The following is an 18,312-nucleotide window of genomic DNA, read 5'->3' as shown; positions in this document are numbered from 1 at the left end:
TAATAATCAAGGCTCTTTGCCTCTTGTGTAAGCGTAGGAGACCACCTTACTTCAGCAATTCCACATCAATGAATACTTCTAGGAGATTCCAGTGAATTTGCAACAGAAAAATTGTATTTTTTTCCAACAAAGATGCTGAAACTCCCCAATGCTGTGCTTCCTACCAGGTGGGCCCCTCTCCACAGCTAACAATACTTCATGAAAGGCAGAGGAGCCATGTCTCCGTCACTAGTCTCTGGTTCAGTTGATAACTTAGGATGAAGGATGATGTCTTGTTAACTCCAACAAGGTAAAAAGCACAATGGCAGGAGGACATCAGTCCTCCTCTCCACAGACCACTGGGAATGTGCCAGCCTTTTAGTCTAACTATACTCGGCTTACTTGTTAGTACTAAAAGATAGGAATTATGCTGCAAATTGCGTATTATTAAATAAAAATGTCCTCTGTTCTCATTGCAGATGCTTCATGAAAGCTTCGAAACCCATTACTTTAGAATCAACTAGGAAGAAACAAGAAAGCCGAGTCTGGAATCTCTCTGTGCTGCCACGTGGTGAAGTCTCAGGACTGCTTGCCTTGTTTGCACATGAGCTTCATGATTTGGCTGGGTGCGTGAAGACCAAGAGGATTCATTTGATTTCAGATTTTGGGTCTATTTACTTTTGGTTATATCAAAATAAATCCAGAATAGCTAAGATGGTGTTAGCAGCTTTACTCTGGATCTAAAGTAACCAGGAGCCTTATCCATTTCTTACAGAAGTTCATCAGAGCCTACCTGCTGGCTGGCTATACAAATTGGTGAGAAGCTGAAGAAAAATCCCCCTAAAGCACTGTATCTGCTGATAAATCCTATAATAATATGGGACAGATTTAAAAGATGCAGTTGTGAACCCTTGCAGGTCAATAGGAAAACTTCTGCTGACTTCAGTCAATCAGTATTTCACCTTATACAGAGATGATTTCTCATGCTTACTACTCCTTTTTACAGTGCTATCAAACTATGGCCACCTTTCAAATATACCAAATGTGACCAAAAAAAATGCAGTCATAAATTCAAGAGTTTATAGGAAGTTTGGAAATTTAGGGGAAAAAAAAAAAAAGACGACTAATTTTACATGACAGGTTTAAAAGTCTGTGATAAGCTGCCCTGACTTTAATAGCATATTGATCTAGGAGTTCAGGTGGGCTGTGACATTACTTCTATGAGAGATATTAAATTTAAAACCAGCCGGACAATACTTTCCTATGATGCCTAGAAAAAGGTTTGGTAATGTTTTAGAAACAGCTAATACTGATGTTAGTTCACTGGGCTGAAGGAACAAATAACATCTTCATATTAATGCATGAGCAGAGCCAAAAGATATACGTACGTTAATACCACCCCATGAGCACACATTATAAATATTTGCAGAGACTAAAATATACTTAGCTGTCGCTTTTTGTTATACTGCTGATTTGACTTTAGTCAGTTTTAGATTTCCTTTGGTTTATGATTTACTGGCTAACATGGCTGCTGATCATGCTCCACTGGAATGATACCGTATGCTACATACATCACTCTAATAATATTTTTGAATTATCCCAATGGAAATTTAGCATTTTGTCACTCTGAGAAGCAGCTTTAAGAGCTAAACGGTAGATTTACATTATGTACAAAAAGTCCTGCAAGACTCTTCAGAGGTTTCTGGCAAGCGTGGGAGGGTGGGGAGCACGGAGCCGGGGCGCTGGCGCTGTGCGTTGCCTCGGGCAGGTCCACTGCGGTACCGCCAGACGGGATAACACCCTCACCTTTGGTAAGCCGACAGGTGAGGATGACGGGCTCTACACAAGCACAAAGTATTGGCATTGTTACTTTTGCAAGGGTGAAAAGGTTAGAAGGGAATTTGCTCTCATAAATCAATGATGAGCTAGTAGCTTTCCTTTAATAATTTAGTGCTCTTTTCTGCAGCAGAGGAAGCAATGTCATCTGTTCTCTCAGATGCAGCGTGTGCGAACAAGCACGTGAACATAGCAACCCCACTGGCCTCACGTGCTGTACTTTGTGCTTCCATACACAAGGCAGGGGGGTGCTATGAAGGTCTGCCCTCTTCCTCCTCCTTGGCAGGGCTGTTCCAGCCTGGATGGCAACACTGGAGCTGCTACACTGCCTTAAAGTACATGCCATTTGTCAATGTGCAATGCACATCTGCAAGTAACCCTGGTCCCACCAGAATGTTAAGCCACTTTATTAAGCAGCGCCATGGCAAAAATTGCCTCCAAACATACGTGTATCCTCCCCCAAACCTGCTATCATTCATACTACTGGATCATGCACTATAGGGTACATTATTATTTAGGAAGGAATTTCTAGAGGCCAGCTAGTTACTTGGCAACAAAATTACCTAATACTACAGAAAAATCAGGGCTTATGAAATAAAAAAAAAAAAAGCCCATTAAACAAGCCAATCGTCCCTTACCCCAAATCAAAAGAATACATATGTCTGTGCGTCCAAAAGCTGGACACGTTTGGTGGTGATGGTCTGATCTTATGGAAGTCTTGAAAGGTCAGTTTGTTCAAAAGCTTCCCTGGCTTCCTGCCACGACACCTGCCTACCTCCTCGACAGCTCCCCTGATGGGCCGCTGGCTTGCTCAAGGCTTCTAGGTCTGTGTGGGCTTGGAGATAAAGCCGCTTTTAGGACTTACAGTTTCAAGAATATATAGCTCCAGAATAGCTTCCCCATGGGAACGGCTCTGCAGCAAAGCTCTGCTGCCTGATTAGCATTTCAGAATTTTGGAGCTCACTCCTCACAGGAACACCACCAGATCCTGAGCTGGTGGAACAGCCTGTCAGGCAGCGCACATCTCCTCCAACAGCATCTCCACCTGCCTGAGGTGGGCAGGGACTGTTCTCCAAACAGTCCCCTGACCTCTGTGGTTTTGCTTTGCTCTTGTTCACTTTTTGGGCCGACTGCCTGTGCCCTATAGGGTCAGGGAAACCAGCACAATCTGGGAGCACATCTCAGAAGAAGCTTGAATGTGTTTTCAAGGTGCAAGTGTGGGCAGAACAGGAGCTTATTACGACCAAGGCACGCAAAATACCTTGAGAGTGGGCAACACGATGAGCACACCTTGCCTTCCCCTTAGCTGCGTTACCGTCACGGGAGCATCAGCTGTTCTTCCAGGCACTAGAAATGTGAGCATTGTGCCCTGCACAGCTAATGCCTGAGGATGGGCAGGCTCTTTTTTTGTCTCCTTCATCCTTACACACCAGTGGAGCAACACAGGGGTCCAACATGAGGGATTTAATAGCAAGGCAAAACAAAACAGCAAAGGAAATGGGGTGGTTGTACGTTTTTCAATTGCTAGAGAAGGAACCGGATGAAATGGGGAAATTAAACACTTAGCAGCAATTCACAAAACAATCCTGCTTTCAGACTGTACTTTAACTGTTCTGAAAATGAACTCCTGGGGCTTACCGTGGTCAGGGCTGGCAGCAATATTGCTTGGGCTCAGCCAGTGGCAGCTGGTTGCTGCCACACTGATAGTTCAGCTGCAAGTTTATTTCTATCAGCTCTTCAGAGAGAAGTTACCTACTCCAAGGAAAGCAAAAGATATGCAACTGCTACATGGGTGGCAGGCTGAGATAGTTCAGAGCAAATCTATCCAGGCAGCAGAAATGGTGCTTCACGTACAGCCTCAGAGGGTGGTGCTGCCTGGTTTTAAAAGGAGCAGCCCAAAACACTATCAAAAGCATCCAGTGAAATACAGTAAAAACCCCTTATCTTTCCTTCAAGATAAGCCAATTAATGCTCTTAAACCAGCCTGTTCCAAAAAATCTTCTGATTAAATCACTTATTCATTAAGAAAGGGTACAGAGGAAGGGGGAGATTATATACTAACTTAAACAGTTCTGGTGGGCTCGGGAAAGGGACAGGACACATGCAGCAGCTTGACAAGTCTACTAGTGTGTTTGTCTACAAGTCTACTTGTGTAGTACACTTAACAGCATCATTAATGCCATGCTTTAGTCTCTGAGAACACACACTATTCTCTGTTAATGCTACTGGGCATTATGTGTTTGTATAATTCATAAAATGAACCCCCTGGTGCATATCTGCAAATTTTCTTTGGATATTGTTAAAGTTTCTCTCCTGAACACATTCTGGTCAATGGGATGAGCCCTGTGTGTCTGGGGGAGCCTTACACAGGAGGAATGTAATTAAGAATACACTTTTTTAAGTTCATGCATTGGATTTTGAGTGGGGGTAAACTCTTATGTCTTCATTAGCTTCTGCTGAGCTTCAATGTTTACACAAGCTGGTGGCATTATAATTTCAAACACTTCTTCAGTCATTTCTACTTATGGCAAAAGCCTGCAGGAAAGCACGCTGGAGATGGAGCATGCCAGTAGAAAAGGCATATTCCTTGCATACAGATGAGTCTTCATCTCTCAAAAATTTTAAGGGCCTGTGGCTAGGATGCAAAAATTGGAAGCACAACCCTCTGAGGCTGTAGGGCAGATGCCTACTACAAGGATTCACTCTAAGAAAGCAAGTCTGTCTTTAAAGAAATTGGTGAAATAATGATCAAATTTGAGAGAATACCATTTAAGGATAAAGACATTATTCCTGTTCTGCTGGATATACCTCCAGCAGAAGTCAGACTAAGCCCACCAATTCATTTCCTATAGGACCCAAATCCTGGACATCACTCAAAGTCTTAATTTTGGAAGACAATAAAGTCTTCCCATGTTTGGTGGCTTGCATTAATCCCGAAACCTTTGTACTCAAGATGACAGCCAACACCTTCAACCAATAACCACCCTTCAGGTGGCAAACACGGTGCCTACATTTACCTCTTGTCTTTATGGAAGGAAAAGATGTACTCCTCCTTCTTTGTCTGCCGTGAAACCCAAACAAGGATAAGCTAGGGAGAATCCATCTTCCAGGGGTTAATCATACAGGACTGTACGTGACAAGATACTGAATGCACTCAAGGCTGTATTTTGGCAGAGAAGGACACATCCAGTCATGCTGGACTGCAACAGAGCATGAATCAAGGCAGTTCAAGTTGCTAAGGCATCCTTGCTGGTTGCTATGGCATGTGTACTGTTATGAGTGTTTAGTCCTGGTTTATTATTTTTCAAAGGATTGACTTAGTTTGTGTAACAAACTAAGCTATCAGCCATTAGAAATAAGCTCCACTTTCTCCTCCAGCTCCTCCTCCTTTCTGAAATGGGTGACATTTATCTTTCTGGTCCAGTCTTGGACTGTCCCACACTGATCTTGCTTGTTTTTGTCCTTCTGCAGAGAAGAGGATTTAAAATGGTTGAGAGCAGCTCATGGACTAATCCATTTGTATTTGTTAAACTTATCACTTCTGTACAGTAAACAGAGTCCTCTCAAGATGTGCAACTGTTTGCTGTAAAAAGCAAGTGCTTTAAAAAGTATAAAATTACATATGATCAGTGCAGTTTTGCTCATAGGTATTTTCAATAAAATGATTATACAGACCAACAAACAGATTTTGTGGATTTCCCTGGAGTGGCATTGAACCCCATTCGAATGCAAGTGGTCTGCCTCCTGCTAAGAGCTGTAATTTTTTTGAAGTACGAATGCACTCTGAAAAGCAATAGCCTCATGTGGCTCCTTGTTTACTGTGCCTCATTGTTTCCATATTAAAATGGCTCAGTTCAGAAGCAAAATGATTACTTTAAAAAAACCCAAACAACAAAAACCCACACTCCAAGACCCATGTAAACTCAGCCAAACTCATGGCACTCAAGCCTGGGCTCTTCCACACTAGTATGTTAACACTGGTTACACAGGTCTTCACTATTTATCTGTGCACCTCTGTCTTTCCTCCAAAATGCCCAGATCTGTACAGCTTCTGGCTCTGATGGCTTGTACAGCCTCAGCTGATGGGAGAAGGCAGACACTGCTGAAGGTGAGGCACAGACAAGGCAGACTGGTGAACTGCTGAGCCTGTCCTACCGTCTCTACCTCCACGGGGCTCTGCCTGGAGCCCCTCTCCTCCACCCAGCTGCTGATTTCTATGAAATTTATGAGAATAAAATCATCTGGGAAGCCCCTAGTTCTCCGTCAGCTATCGCTGAGGTTGGCCAGTGGCTAAAAGCTCGCCTCGCGGTGAGGGGAGGACAAGCGAGGTGGGTCGGCTGCAACCCATGCCCTTGGGAAAGCCCGGCTCTCCTGCTCCTCGACCCCAAGCAAGCCACGCAGGACACGTTGCAGCAAGCAGACCTGCCAGGCTGCGGAAGCGCTGCTCAGCGGCCTTGCCACCGCACGGCTCCTCGCCTGCTCCTCCTTGCACCCCGGCTGATGATGCTGCATATCAGCAGCTTACCTGGTTGTACCCAATGACCTTGAGCATGGCCCGAAAAACCTCAGCCTCCCCCTGCCCCAATGCCTCACTGATGCTTCAGCAAGGAAGTGCGGTTGTACAACATGGGATTTTAAAATATAAATAAGATCATAGAAATTACTGGAAACTACCAATGGCGATATGAAACCTTACACAAGATAGAAAGCCCTAATTATAGTTTCTGAACCTATGAAGTCATCTAATACACATATGTTCCTCTACACTGCAAGGAGGAGAAAGAGACATGCAGTACTTATTACCATCTTCATAAGGAGGAAAGAAAACCAGACTTTAGAAGCTTTTGGAAATTTGTAATTTAGAAAAATCTGCATAAAACCAGAAAATCAGCTCTACTTTAGTTAAAAAAAAAAAGGGGGTGGGGGGCAGTACAAAATCATAAGCACTTTGGGTTTAATTATAAAAGCAATGTCATTTGTTCATTCCACAGTGCCATGAAGCATTGCAAGCCTTCATACTGTTTGTTTTTTATTGATTTTCTGGATCAAAGTTACTTAACATAAATCTGAAAAATACTTGGTATTTCTCCTAAATGCCAAAACTGAGGAATCTACTTCAGGCGAGGAAAGAAGATGGGACACTTAGTGGCTCATGTGTTATCAAAAAGTGACTACTTTAATAAGAAAACAATTCAAGAACAAAATTAGGCTTCCTCTTTCTCTTCTAGCACTGTACACCCTGTGCAAAATCAAGAGCAGTAAAAACTACTAACAATCTTCATTCATAAGTGAAGGACATGGCTGCAACCCTAAATAATTAGTAGGAGGAAAATACTAGGGAAGGAAATGGCATTTTTAGATAATCATTTCTTAAAACAGAGCTGCACTCTCTAATACATCCTGGACAGTGCAGAGTCTATTGATAACAACAGAATATTGCATTCACGTAATTATGGGAGAAGGATTTTAAAATATTTCAATCCTATTTGGCTACAAATTATTTGAAGTTTTACATTATTTTGCAGTTCCGTCATAAAAAGCCCTCTTATTTGCTTGAGATAAGACTTCAGAAAGCTTTAGACAGAGGAGATTTTCTTAAATTAGCTTGAAAATTCAGTTTCCAGGGCAACATAGGCAGGTCTTCATACATCAACATTTCTTTGCACCACTTTTATAAATGTGGTTGCCTGCTAGAATGTCAGAAAATACTTTTTAAATACGGTAAACTATTTTGATCACTTTGATCCTTTCTTTTTGCCTTTGAAAAAAGCTCACTGTCCTTTCTTTTCAGAAGAATCATATCAATAAAACTGTCAAATTGTTTTACTTCAGAGAGGCTTTATCCTAGAAATGCCTGCAGTGATACCCATGTGTGTAATACATTTCTACTAGCACCTGAATGTTTATGTAACATTTCAGTACACATCCTTTATTCATCATCCCTTTTCTTACTTGCTTTTCAGTTTGCAAGTAGGAGACATAACTTAGGGTCTATGACACGCTGGGAGTCTGCTGGCTGGTACGTAAAATTAACCTGAATGCCTGTTTCATGGCGGCAGTGTGAAATTTGCTGACGCCCACCTTGCACATCGAGATCCTCAGTGAGTCTCTCACACCTACCAATACATCCAAGTGGCATAAAAGAAACAAAGCTAACAACACATCTACCTATTTTCTCTTCCATTCTAAAAGGGGGGGGGGAATGAATTCTTTAATGATGAGTATCATTTCCCCTCTGTGAGCGCTCGAGAGGTGATCTGCATCACTGCAGTGATGTTACTGGAACAGGTACCTGAAACCTTCAGCAGCAGAGGGGACACATTTCCTTCTTCGATTTTAACAAGGACCAGATCGGACCCTTGCCACGCGGCGTTATGGTGGAGCAGGCAGCACATTAAATAGTAATAACATTAGGACTGTCTTAGGAAAAGAAGACTGAATGACTATTACCTGCACATTTTACTCCCTGAGCAATGAGGCCCCACATAAAGTTGGCACAGTATTCACACCAGTGCGGGCCCCTGAACGTGTGCACCTGGAAGACAGTAGCAGAAAGGAAAATTACAGAAAATAACCCAACTGTTTCATATCAGTGATATCCATATCAATGTGTCTAAACAAGGCAGAATTCCTCTTCTTCGAAGGCACCATGTGCAGTCTCTGGAAGCTTCCCTTTATGACCGCAGGAAAGGAAGGAAGAAACGTAAGAAAGATTTAACTGCCAAGACTCTTGCAGACCTGTGGAAACAGGAGCTCTCCACCCCAAGCCGTCCAGGGCAGCAGAACCGGGTCCGGGGGGGTCTGCTCCCAGACCACGTGGGGCAGAGGAGCAATGGCAGGTCACAGCCCTTCTCCCACCTCTTGGCATCCCTCCATCTGGGCAGGATTTTGGCCATGAGGTGAGGCTTTTGCAGCAACCGCGCAAGAGTTTACCTCTCAATTTAAAATGTCTTCTGCTTTGCCCTCCCTTCCATAAGGTACTGTGTGAAACGCGTAGGGGGCTGCAAGATTTTGCCTCGGGCGGAGGGAGTCCTGCCAGGCAAAAATACCAGTGCTACACAGAAATACTGCAAACGCACTTAGGGACTTTCCAGTTTAGAATAACTCTAAAAGGAAATTAATTCTCTTCAGACTAATGCTATGTATTGAAAATCCAAATGAATCTAGTAAATGGAAAAAAGAATCCAGTGAAACAGGAAAAAATTGAAAGCTAAAGAAGAAAAAAACCCAATGCTGCTTTCAATCCCAGCTCACATGCTTGTTACAAATCCTGCAGCCACCATTAGCTGCTTCTGATTTTGTTCTGATAAAGTTCGTGCTGTAGGAAACCACAGGATTCTTTACAGAGAAAATCATTACTTCCTTACCCAGCATAAAAGGCTTTTAGCCTCTATTTAGAATAGAGAGGCTGACAAAAAAAATCAGTAACTGATGATCATAAAGAAATGAAATTTGCAGTGAAATGTAGTAAAAATGCCTTAGGCTTAAGTCACTTGGTTCTCCAGAGTTACTGAGTGGGTATCAGAGCAGGCAGTAACCTCATGCACGTGCACTGCCTGGTCAGATCAGCGTGGAGCAGGAGAAGGAGCTGGTGGAAACACGCGTGCCTGACATCCACGCAGAGCTCTGGTTATAAATAGCAAAACACGAAGTGTCACCACCTGACTGAGGTGGTGAGCGTCCCCTGCACCACTGATCTCGGCAGCAGCTGGATCCCAGGTGACACTTACCTCGAACAGGTGACAACCCAGAGCAGCACCCAGCAATTCAGACCACGTTTCGGTTTTGGCTACGGGGAGGTCTGCAGCCTCCTGGGCATTTGCTGCCCACGAAGTAGCAGCAAGGTAGATTACTGTGTTAGTCTGGAAAGTTGCTCTTGAATTCACCAAGTAATTCACGTGTGCGTCTGTGCTAAGCTAGGCTTATAATCGCCCCTAGCCCTACCCTGCTGAGCATCTCCGGAGGAAGTGCAATGGTGCGAAGCGTCCTGTTCTCCCAGCGCTGGCACGGGCTGCCTCCCCCCAGCCGTGCTAGCTGCCGTCCGCACCCACTCCCACGCGCCTTTTGAAGGTGCGATGTGTTCCACGAGGTCCCTTCTCCCTGCAGCTCCAGCTGACTTCTACAAAGCAAACGATGACAAGACTGTTGGCAGCTGTAATAATCATTTTCTTTTTTCCTCTCACCACAAAGAGATTTTTCACACCTTCTTCTCCATTACCCACCTGCACTACCCACATCCTCTTGGCTTTCTTCCTCAGCCTTGTGGGTTTTTTTCCAGGTCTTTGGCAGCGTTCCCTTCCCAGAATAAGCACATTCTAATATCCTCAAGCAAAACACTGTGCTTTAATGCCTGCAGGACTAACAGAACTTTTTCAGGGAAAAAAAAAACCTTCTTTTCAGTTACCATCTTTTATTTTTGGTCAAAGGAATGTTCCACCCCTACAAACACTTATTTAAAATATTTCTCAAAATTCCTGTTGAGGAAAATTGAAATAAAAATGACAGTTCAAAAGTTTGAGCAATAAATAATCTTTTTTCAGAATCCTCTTCAGTTTTATAAGAGTTTAGGGTTTTTTGGTTTTTTAATATTTCTGATTGTAAAGGAGGGGGAATTTTGTCTTGTTCCTTGAAAGCTTCTTTCGTTAGGCAGAACAAGAACAAATTCTGACACGGTAATATTTCTTGCCAAATAAAAAGAATGATACTATCCTGTGCCTCTCTGCTTGCTAATTTCAATTCATCAAATTCACCGAACGTGCCATTTGCTGAAGCATTGCTAATGCTTTCCTTGGGTGCTGGGGTCCTATCCTGGTCTCTCCAGGGCCATCTCCAGCGCTGCTGCTCACCAAACCTCAGGTGCCCAATCTCTAACTGGCTGTTGTTTCAGTGGTGAACATCCCTCCTTCTTGGCATCTTGCTCCCCACCACGGACTGCACGTTTCCACCTCCTCCTCCTGACTCTCCCCAGGAACTCTTCTGCAGAGTCTACCACATCTCAAATCCGCCACTCCAACCTTTTGCCTCCCTTCATTTTTCTTTTATTATTATGAATTTTTTAATGAGCTCAGCTTCTCTTATGTTTCTAATAACTACTATCCACCTAGATAAAAAATAAATAAATTACCTTTTCTACTCCAGCCAGTTCCCCTGACATTATCCTGGCTCTCAGCTCACCCCTCAGAGAAGTTTACATGACTCATCATCAACTTAAAAATGACAAGGACAAAACAGACTTTCCTCTTCCCTACCAACACTGAGTGATTGGTCACCCTTCACAAGACCAAGATCGACTTTGCCCTTCAGGATCATTGTCTCAGCATCATTAGCACTGTTCTCTCATGCCATGCATCCAGGCTTCATCCAAATACTGAAATGCCTTTCCATATCATCAGTTAAGAAATTATCTTCTCTGCTAGAAGATTCATCCAGAGCCTGCTCAGCTTTACACTGCCCCATCCAAATTACTCTTTCTTATCCATTATACTGATTGCAAACTCAAAACAAATTAAGTGGTGAGGGTAGGTTTTTCTATGTTCCATAATGCTCTACCTTGCTTTGTCCTTTGTCTGACACGCAATAGGGAGGTTCTCTGGCAATATTAATTAGGAGGCCCAAAGGCCATAATGTCCTTCCCTCCCCGGTGTACAAAACCAAGCAGGATCAGCTCTGAAGCCTCTTTTGGGGTTTGTAAGCGGTGCTGGCTTTTCCCAGAGCTCAGTGGTGCTGGAGCGTTAATCTTCCCACTACCATGGGGCGGAACTGGATGTCTAACCCTGTGCTGGTCTGAATACACACCATCTCTGGAAATGAAATCAGACACAGTAAGTGATGCCAGAAAATAGCAAAAAATTAGTCTTCTGAGGGCAGAACAGTCTCTAATCCTGTTTCATCCTGCAGAGTGTGGCCTGGCAGCATGCTAAAAAGAAACACGTTTGCATCCCTTTGCTAGTTCAAGAGCCAGCACCTGCAAACAATACTGCATTTATTACATGACACTGTTTAATATAGCATTCTGATTTTTATATTTAATTCCCCATTCTAAAAATCTGCCAAGCGACTTGCTTGTTTTCAAAACTAAAACATGCTTTCCAGAAAAATTTCTGAAAACACACCCAGCAGAGTCCCAGAGATCCTGACTTAAATTACAAGGGGTTTCTTTCCCCTTATAAAAAGAGCATCTGCCATATGCAGATTTTACTGTCTTATGAAATGTGAGAGAGCAGGATTGCCAACTGTGGTTTTATATCTCCCAACCCTTCCATTCTCACTCCCGCCCCAAAAATCTTTTTCCCTCTTTCCATAAGGCTTCAACTGTGAATGATTTTTTAAGAATGTGGAAAATAGGTGAGAGGAGAGCAAGATAAACTGGTTTTAATCTTAATTTGTGAAATGCCAGGGGAAGTATTAATTTTAAAAGAAAAATCTAGATAATTTTAAAGGAAAATACCTGCTTCAAAAACTAGATAAAATCCTATTACTAAGCTGTCCTGCAAGTCTGAGGTAAGAAAAGAGCCTCATGTTGGGCTTAGACCTAGGCATTTCTGTGTTGAACTCTCCCGCAACATCAGCAAGGTATAACAAACATTTAACTACTGTGATCTTACATAGGAGGACAGTATTTTGCTTGGACTTGAAAGACATTTTCTTATACATGGGGAAAAATAGCTTAACTCCTGTGATTAATAAGTGTCACAGAATTTCATTTATTTTTGTTTTGCATTTAATTAAAATACTTAGAAAAAGAGCCAGAAGTTTTAGAAGAACCAAATAAAAAATGATCCAGTGGGTCTGACAACAGATTATACTACAAGCTGTGAACTCCTCAAGCAGATCTCCCACCATTACTTCTCAGGCTCTGTAAAGGTCACTGTTGAAGTTAGTTACTCATGTATCTTGTAACTCCACTTATTTTTAATGCTTTTGGTTTTTACTAGGCAGTTGTTCAGCTAGCCTTGATTGCTATCTGAAAACCAAGAATGAGCCAGCACATAATTAGTATTCCTAACTGGGAGACTTACATCGTATCACTTGTCAAGGCAGGGAGGAAGTGAATGAGGAAATACCAGCAAAGTGCTGTGTAAACATGATGTGAAGGAGCATGATGGATCAGCAGAGCTTTAGCAAAGCTACTCCCGGGAAGAAAGCAAGGCTGGATCTGACAAACTATGGATATGAAAAATCAACACCAAACACAGAAGACAAAAGTCTTTGTGACGGTGTACAAAAAACCCTTCCCTGCCAAGAGGCTGCTGCCATGGTCTCCCTGAGCACCCGCTCCATCAGGACCCCTGCTCTGTACAGACCAGTGTACCTTCTTCCATGGCCCTCCATGCTGAACTGCCGGTGAGAATAATGCGTTTCGGACAATCCAGGCACTACCATCTGTGTTGGGATGAAATACATCAACTTGAAAGAGGATGGAAAAAACCATGGCAGATCTACCCTCCCAGGCTCCCAGAGTCCTACGCTCTGGGTAGAAGCCTTGCTGGTACTCAGGGAGGAGACCAAGCTGACCGGGGACTGAATAAATGGCACACATCCAGCATTTGTGCTGCGCGGTGCTCCAAAGGTACAGTTTTGCTGGCTATACTGTCTTTCAAACAAATTCCCAAGGATGACAGGACACTGCTGATGAAAGCTGTCAGCTCAGTGGTCCTAGCTGACTTGCAATTCCAGCAACTGAATTCTGCCTGTTGGGACTCTACCAAGCTTTTAATTGGATATGGGAGACATCGTAAGTCTCAATTAAAATTATGAGCTCAGCCTGTATTATTAACGTCTGTCTTCCCTGTCACAGCTGATTTCATCAGGCACTGAACGTACCAGTGCTGGCACCCAACACGCACGCCCTTTCCATCCATCCCTGGTCCAGGCAAAGATTGCCTGGATGCGAAGGGTACAGAAGAGGTATCAGTGAGAAAGCCAATCGACTCAACTATCAGTTTGGGCAATGCTTCAATTTAATCATTGCATATATTACGATGATTAGATAGTGCCTCTAAAATAAGGGTCTCAACCACTCCCAATATTCTAGCACATGATATTCCTCCTGTGAGGCAAATATTGCTGCTGATGAGTAATCTGAGAAGCAAAAAGACTGCCATGACAACCCACACAGCAGAGCCGTATCTGCAAGATAATAGCTTTCATGCAAAGGTGTAACAGAAATGACAGTAACTGAGACCATTGGAACATACCTTCTCCAAAACAAGAGCTGATTTGCCTAGACCAGCTGGGGTGTTACCTGTGGGGAGCCAGTCTGGGACCACCCGAACGACTTTGTCCAGCAGCTCTTGAGAGGAGAGATGCTGGCTGAACACTGCATGGTTCAGAGCATGGAGTATAAATAGCATCGTTATTGCCAGTGGGTACACTGACACCAATGTTGAGCAGGCAAACCTTTCTCCAGGTCCTCACCCACATGGAGCCAGAAGCGCTGTCACGTCTTGTTTGCTTTCTGGTTTGCGCTGATCATGTCAGCAGAGATGGGAACAACTGGAAATTGTGGTTAGGTCATGCTCTACAAGAGCCAAAGCAAAAAAGATGGAGAGTAGCAGGTTGTTGGCTTTTTTTGCTTGCAAATTCAATGAAAATGGCCACCTTTCTTTCAGGATGGAATAGCAGATTTTCTTTAAATTGCTATCTAGAAACTGGAACATCGTCCATTTTATTTCAGGCCCAAGCTACTTGATAGCTGTGTTCATGCAAAAAATTCTGAAACTAGAGGTGAAAATTGAATAAAACCCTTAGAATTAAAATTGCATATATTTACACACATACTACATATGCTATATGTAATGATGTAAATATAATATATGTAATGATGAATATAGACTATAAACCCCTAAAAGATTCCTAAAGAAATGCTTTTGCAATGATGCTAATTTGGAGGTAAAGCTGTTGATGGTGAGAAAGCATGACATGCGCTACGTGCTCCTTGAGGCAAACTCCCAGTCCTCCCCAGCAGAGCATTTCTAAGCTTCACCACAGACATGAGCTGATCCGTTCTTGGGGCTGTCCACAGGGAATACTCACAGGATCCACATCTGGGGACTCACAAAACTACTGGTGTGGCGGGAATGCATTACAGCTTCAATAAATTAAGGATTTAGAAAAAAGGCTTCCCCCCCCCCCAAACAGAGGCAAAGCTTGAATTCAGCGACTAGCACTAAGAAACCAGAAAGGGTTAAATAATATTGTGCTATTTGGAATCTGCTTTGGAAAAGCCCTGGCTTTTCCAAAAAAGTAGAAGTAACATTAAATAAATACCTTAGGAGACTAAAATCCATCAATACCTAAAAGCTTTCCTGGCTTGAACTGTCTTATAATACACCATGAGTTTCTGAAGCAACAACATAGAGCTGATGAGATCTTCTCAGAAGTTTTGTGGAAGTTTTTCTTCAGCTTTGTTCTCCAGATATTTTCCCTGCCTTTGAACATTTTTTTCCCTCAAGTACTAGGAGTCTAAAAGAAACATCAAATTTCCTGAGGTTTTCTTATCTGTGAGAATGGGCAGAGACTCTCCCTGGGGACTGTGCTAGAGGCACCCAGCTCTTTTTCTGAATATTCATTTGAGTACAGTGACTTACTTAAAGATGTTTTGAAAATATGTTCAGCGTCAGGTCTGTACCTAATAAAAAAATCAGTATCCTCTTTTCAGTGGAGCTAGACCAATTTACCCCAAATCGGCATCTGCCCCAGTTTTCCGAAGATCAGAAATAGAAACAAGTTCATGTTGGAAGTCACAGAAAGAGGGCTTTGCTTAATATAGTAAGAGTTTGTTATAGTTTCTGGTCTTTATGCAGCATTTCTTCTGCACTTTCCATCTCCCCATTTCCCAGTGTTTAAGCACAGCTTTGCTGAGCAGCTCTTGTTAGAATAATAAGGTTTGGCATGGAAACTATTTGCTGTGACTTTTTACATTAGCAAAGCACCTAGCACAGATGCAATTACACTGGTAAAATCTGGGCCAGGGCCAGGTTACCTTATTTGTTTCAAAGAAGGCAGTACAAATTTCACTGGCAGAGTAACTCTTGTTAAAATCAGCAGTCTCTCCATTAAAGTGATGCTTGAGCCTGTCTAAACTGGGAAAGCCTTTCCAGTAAAGGCTGGTCCTCACCTGAGCCATCACTTTTTGTGCACATTTAAGGCTATATTCTTCCCCCAGTGACTTGTGGGAAAGCACATTGTCTCTGCTCCAGAGCTCCCCATTCGGCCTTTCAAATGGGTCATCCTCAAAGAGAAAGCCAGGATGTTGCTTCGGTCGAGGAGAGAGATGAGGAATCTCAACAAACAAGACTCATCGGCATCTCTGCTGACTTGGCTTAAGCAACCGTGGAAAAGCATCTCTCCTCCCTGGAAGAAGCGTTGGCTTGAAAGGGAATTATGTTCTGAATGTTCACAGATTCACCAAACAGCCTTGCAACTGTTATTTATTACAGTTAATTGACTGTGCCGTCTCAGGCATTAGTAAGATAGTGACTAAGAAACAGCATGACAGTACCAAATGCTGCACAGAAAGATAGCGAAAAATAGTCTTCTGGAGACATATCTATTTCATGAAGAGCAAGGGAGAAATGAGACAATATCCTAGGGCAAATGATGCATGGAAACACAGATTTCAGTCCAGCTCTGACAGGCACGGACACCTTCTTGCTTCAGTGAAGCACCACGGCACTAATCTAGGCAGAAGAGTGGTTTTATGCCTTGGACTATCGGCAGTTACGAAACACCTGCAGAATGCTCCGCCGGCTCAAGTCATCAGGAACAAGAGGTGTCTGAAGGAATACCTATAATCAGCTAAGGGAGCTAAAAATTCCTCAGGGCCCATGAGTCACAAAAGCTGGAGGGGAATGAAGACCTTTAAGGTGTTTTGTCCAGGCTTATTTTAAATTTGCCAAGTGATGGGGAGGTTATTGCACTGACTAACAAGTTTCACCACCCAGGATATTTCTTGCTGTTAATCTCAAATGTTCCCCTTCCTCTTCCTTTTAAGCTATCATCCCATAACATCCCAGCTAATGCTCCTCTTCCATGACTGCCCTCCTTGCCATTAACATTTTTCAAGCACAGTTTTACTGTCTTCTCCAACCCCACACAAACAGCCCGCAAAGGAACGACGTCAGTGCCCAGGTCCAAAGCATGGCACCAGTGGGGAGGAGGTGCAGAAGATGCTCCATGTCAGGTAAGGATGGACTCAGTGCAGAAGGCACCTCATTAGGCCTGTCTCTCTCTTTTTTTTTTTTTTTTTTAACAGCAAGAAACTATGGAATGTAGGGGGGAGATAAAGAGACGAGAAGATGCAAAGAGGGAAAGTCCGGAGGACTGAGCAAGGGGCATCCTGTGTGTTTAGTACCCTAACAAAAACTGCCTCACCAGAGAGAGAAGAGATGGGGTAACCTTAAACCCAACTCAGATTCCCCTGCTGTGTAAGTCCTTTGGCTTAAAGCCCACCTCACACATCCCAACCCAGAGCTCCCCCGGTGCTCCTCTCGAAAACCAACCCGGACTGTTTCAATCCACATGGCACCTTGCCACAGGCCCCTTTTCCCCTCAAATTTGAGGTTCCTGCTGTTGCCTGAAGCTCTTGCTTCACCTGCCTGCCCAGGAGGTGCCCAGTTGCTTCCTCCCCTTAAAATAATTGAATGGATCAGATATCAGCTAGGTAAGAAATTGTATTTTAATTTACAAGTTGTCACAGCTGTTGCATTTTGGGGACAAGATAAGCAAATATGAGATTTATAAGTGACAGAAAAAAGCATTCTTATTGGTAGAGTCCAGCTGTAGAATAAATTTATGGGAACAATTAGGCATAAATCTACCCTGTCCACTTCTATGAAATTTTACAGAACTTTCCCCTATAATAAAGCTTCTTTTTGTAAGAAAGTAACACCACTGGCTTCAGCTATGCTCCTTGTCAGCACTTGAAAGAGCACGCCACAGATCCCTCAGAGCTTCCAAATAGAAGATGCTATTATTCATCTACACTGGATGGAAGAACAAACTTGATATCCATCGCACACACCCCCATGCAGATACGTGCGTACCAGAGAGTGGGGGGAAATTTCTTCCCTGTAACAGGTAAGAAACTGAAAGAGAGGAAAAGCCTTTCTGTGAAAGAAGGTGGGGCTGAAATTTTGAGGATGGTGAAGTGACTGTCCTGATTTGGCCTGATGATTCATTTTACAGGAGATCTCATTCAGCGTGCTCGATTTGAGAAAAGCAGAGTATATGGAGGGAAAGCAAAAGAAATCAAATATGCAAATAGACAGACCCAATCAAGTCACACTCACAGTCCCAGCTCACCTTCAAATCCCATTATTCAATTAGAGCTAAATAAAATCCTGTGTTGAACAACATCAATCTCTTTTAGCTGATATATTTGAATTAACAGAAAATTAATCTTTTATATTAGATTTATAGAGGATAACACAGAAATATTAATTGAAAACTTTTTATAAATTAGAAAAAGCCCAAATACGCTTAAAAAAATAAAAT

General features: G+C 42.9%; 1 protein-coding gene across 4 annotated transcripts in view; it reads right to left on the bottom strand.

The window, feature by feature from the left end:
• Positions 1-18,312, bottom strand: part of CHN1 (chimerin 1) — a 106,477-nt gene that overhangs the window by 10,543 nt on the left and 77,622 nt on the right. For 2 of the 4 annotated variants that reach the window (XM_075028410.1, XM_075028409.1), the window contains one exon: positions 8,266-8,350. In XM_075028410.1, coding sequence (XP_074884511.1) covers positions 8,266-8,350 — 85 coding nt within the window. Of the gene's footprint in view, positions 1-8,265; positions 8,351-9,759; positions 12,671-18,312 lie in introns of those variants that run through there. The other 2 variants (XM_075028411.1, XM_075028412.1) reach the window with 2 other exon arrangements.

The sequence above is a fragment of the Buteo buteo genome, chromosome 5, assembly GCF_964188355.1.
Source record: "Buteo buteo chromosome 5, bButBut1.hap1.1, whole genome shotgun sequence".
Taxonomy (NCBI): Eukaryota; Metazoa; Chordata; class Aves; order Accipitriformes; family Accipitridae; genus Buteo; species Buteo buteo.
Note: the sequence above shows the minus strand (reverse complement) of the source record. Positions and strands in the feature narration are given on the sequence as shown.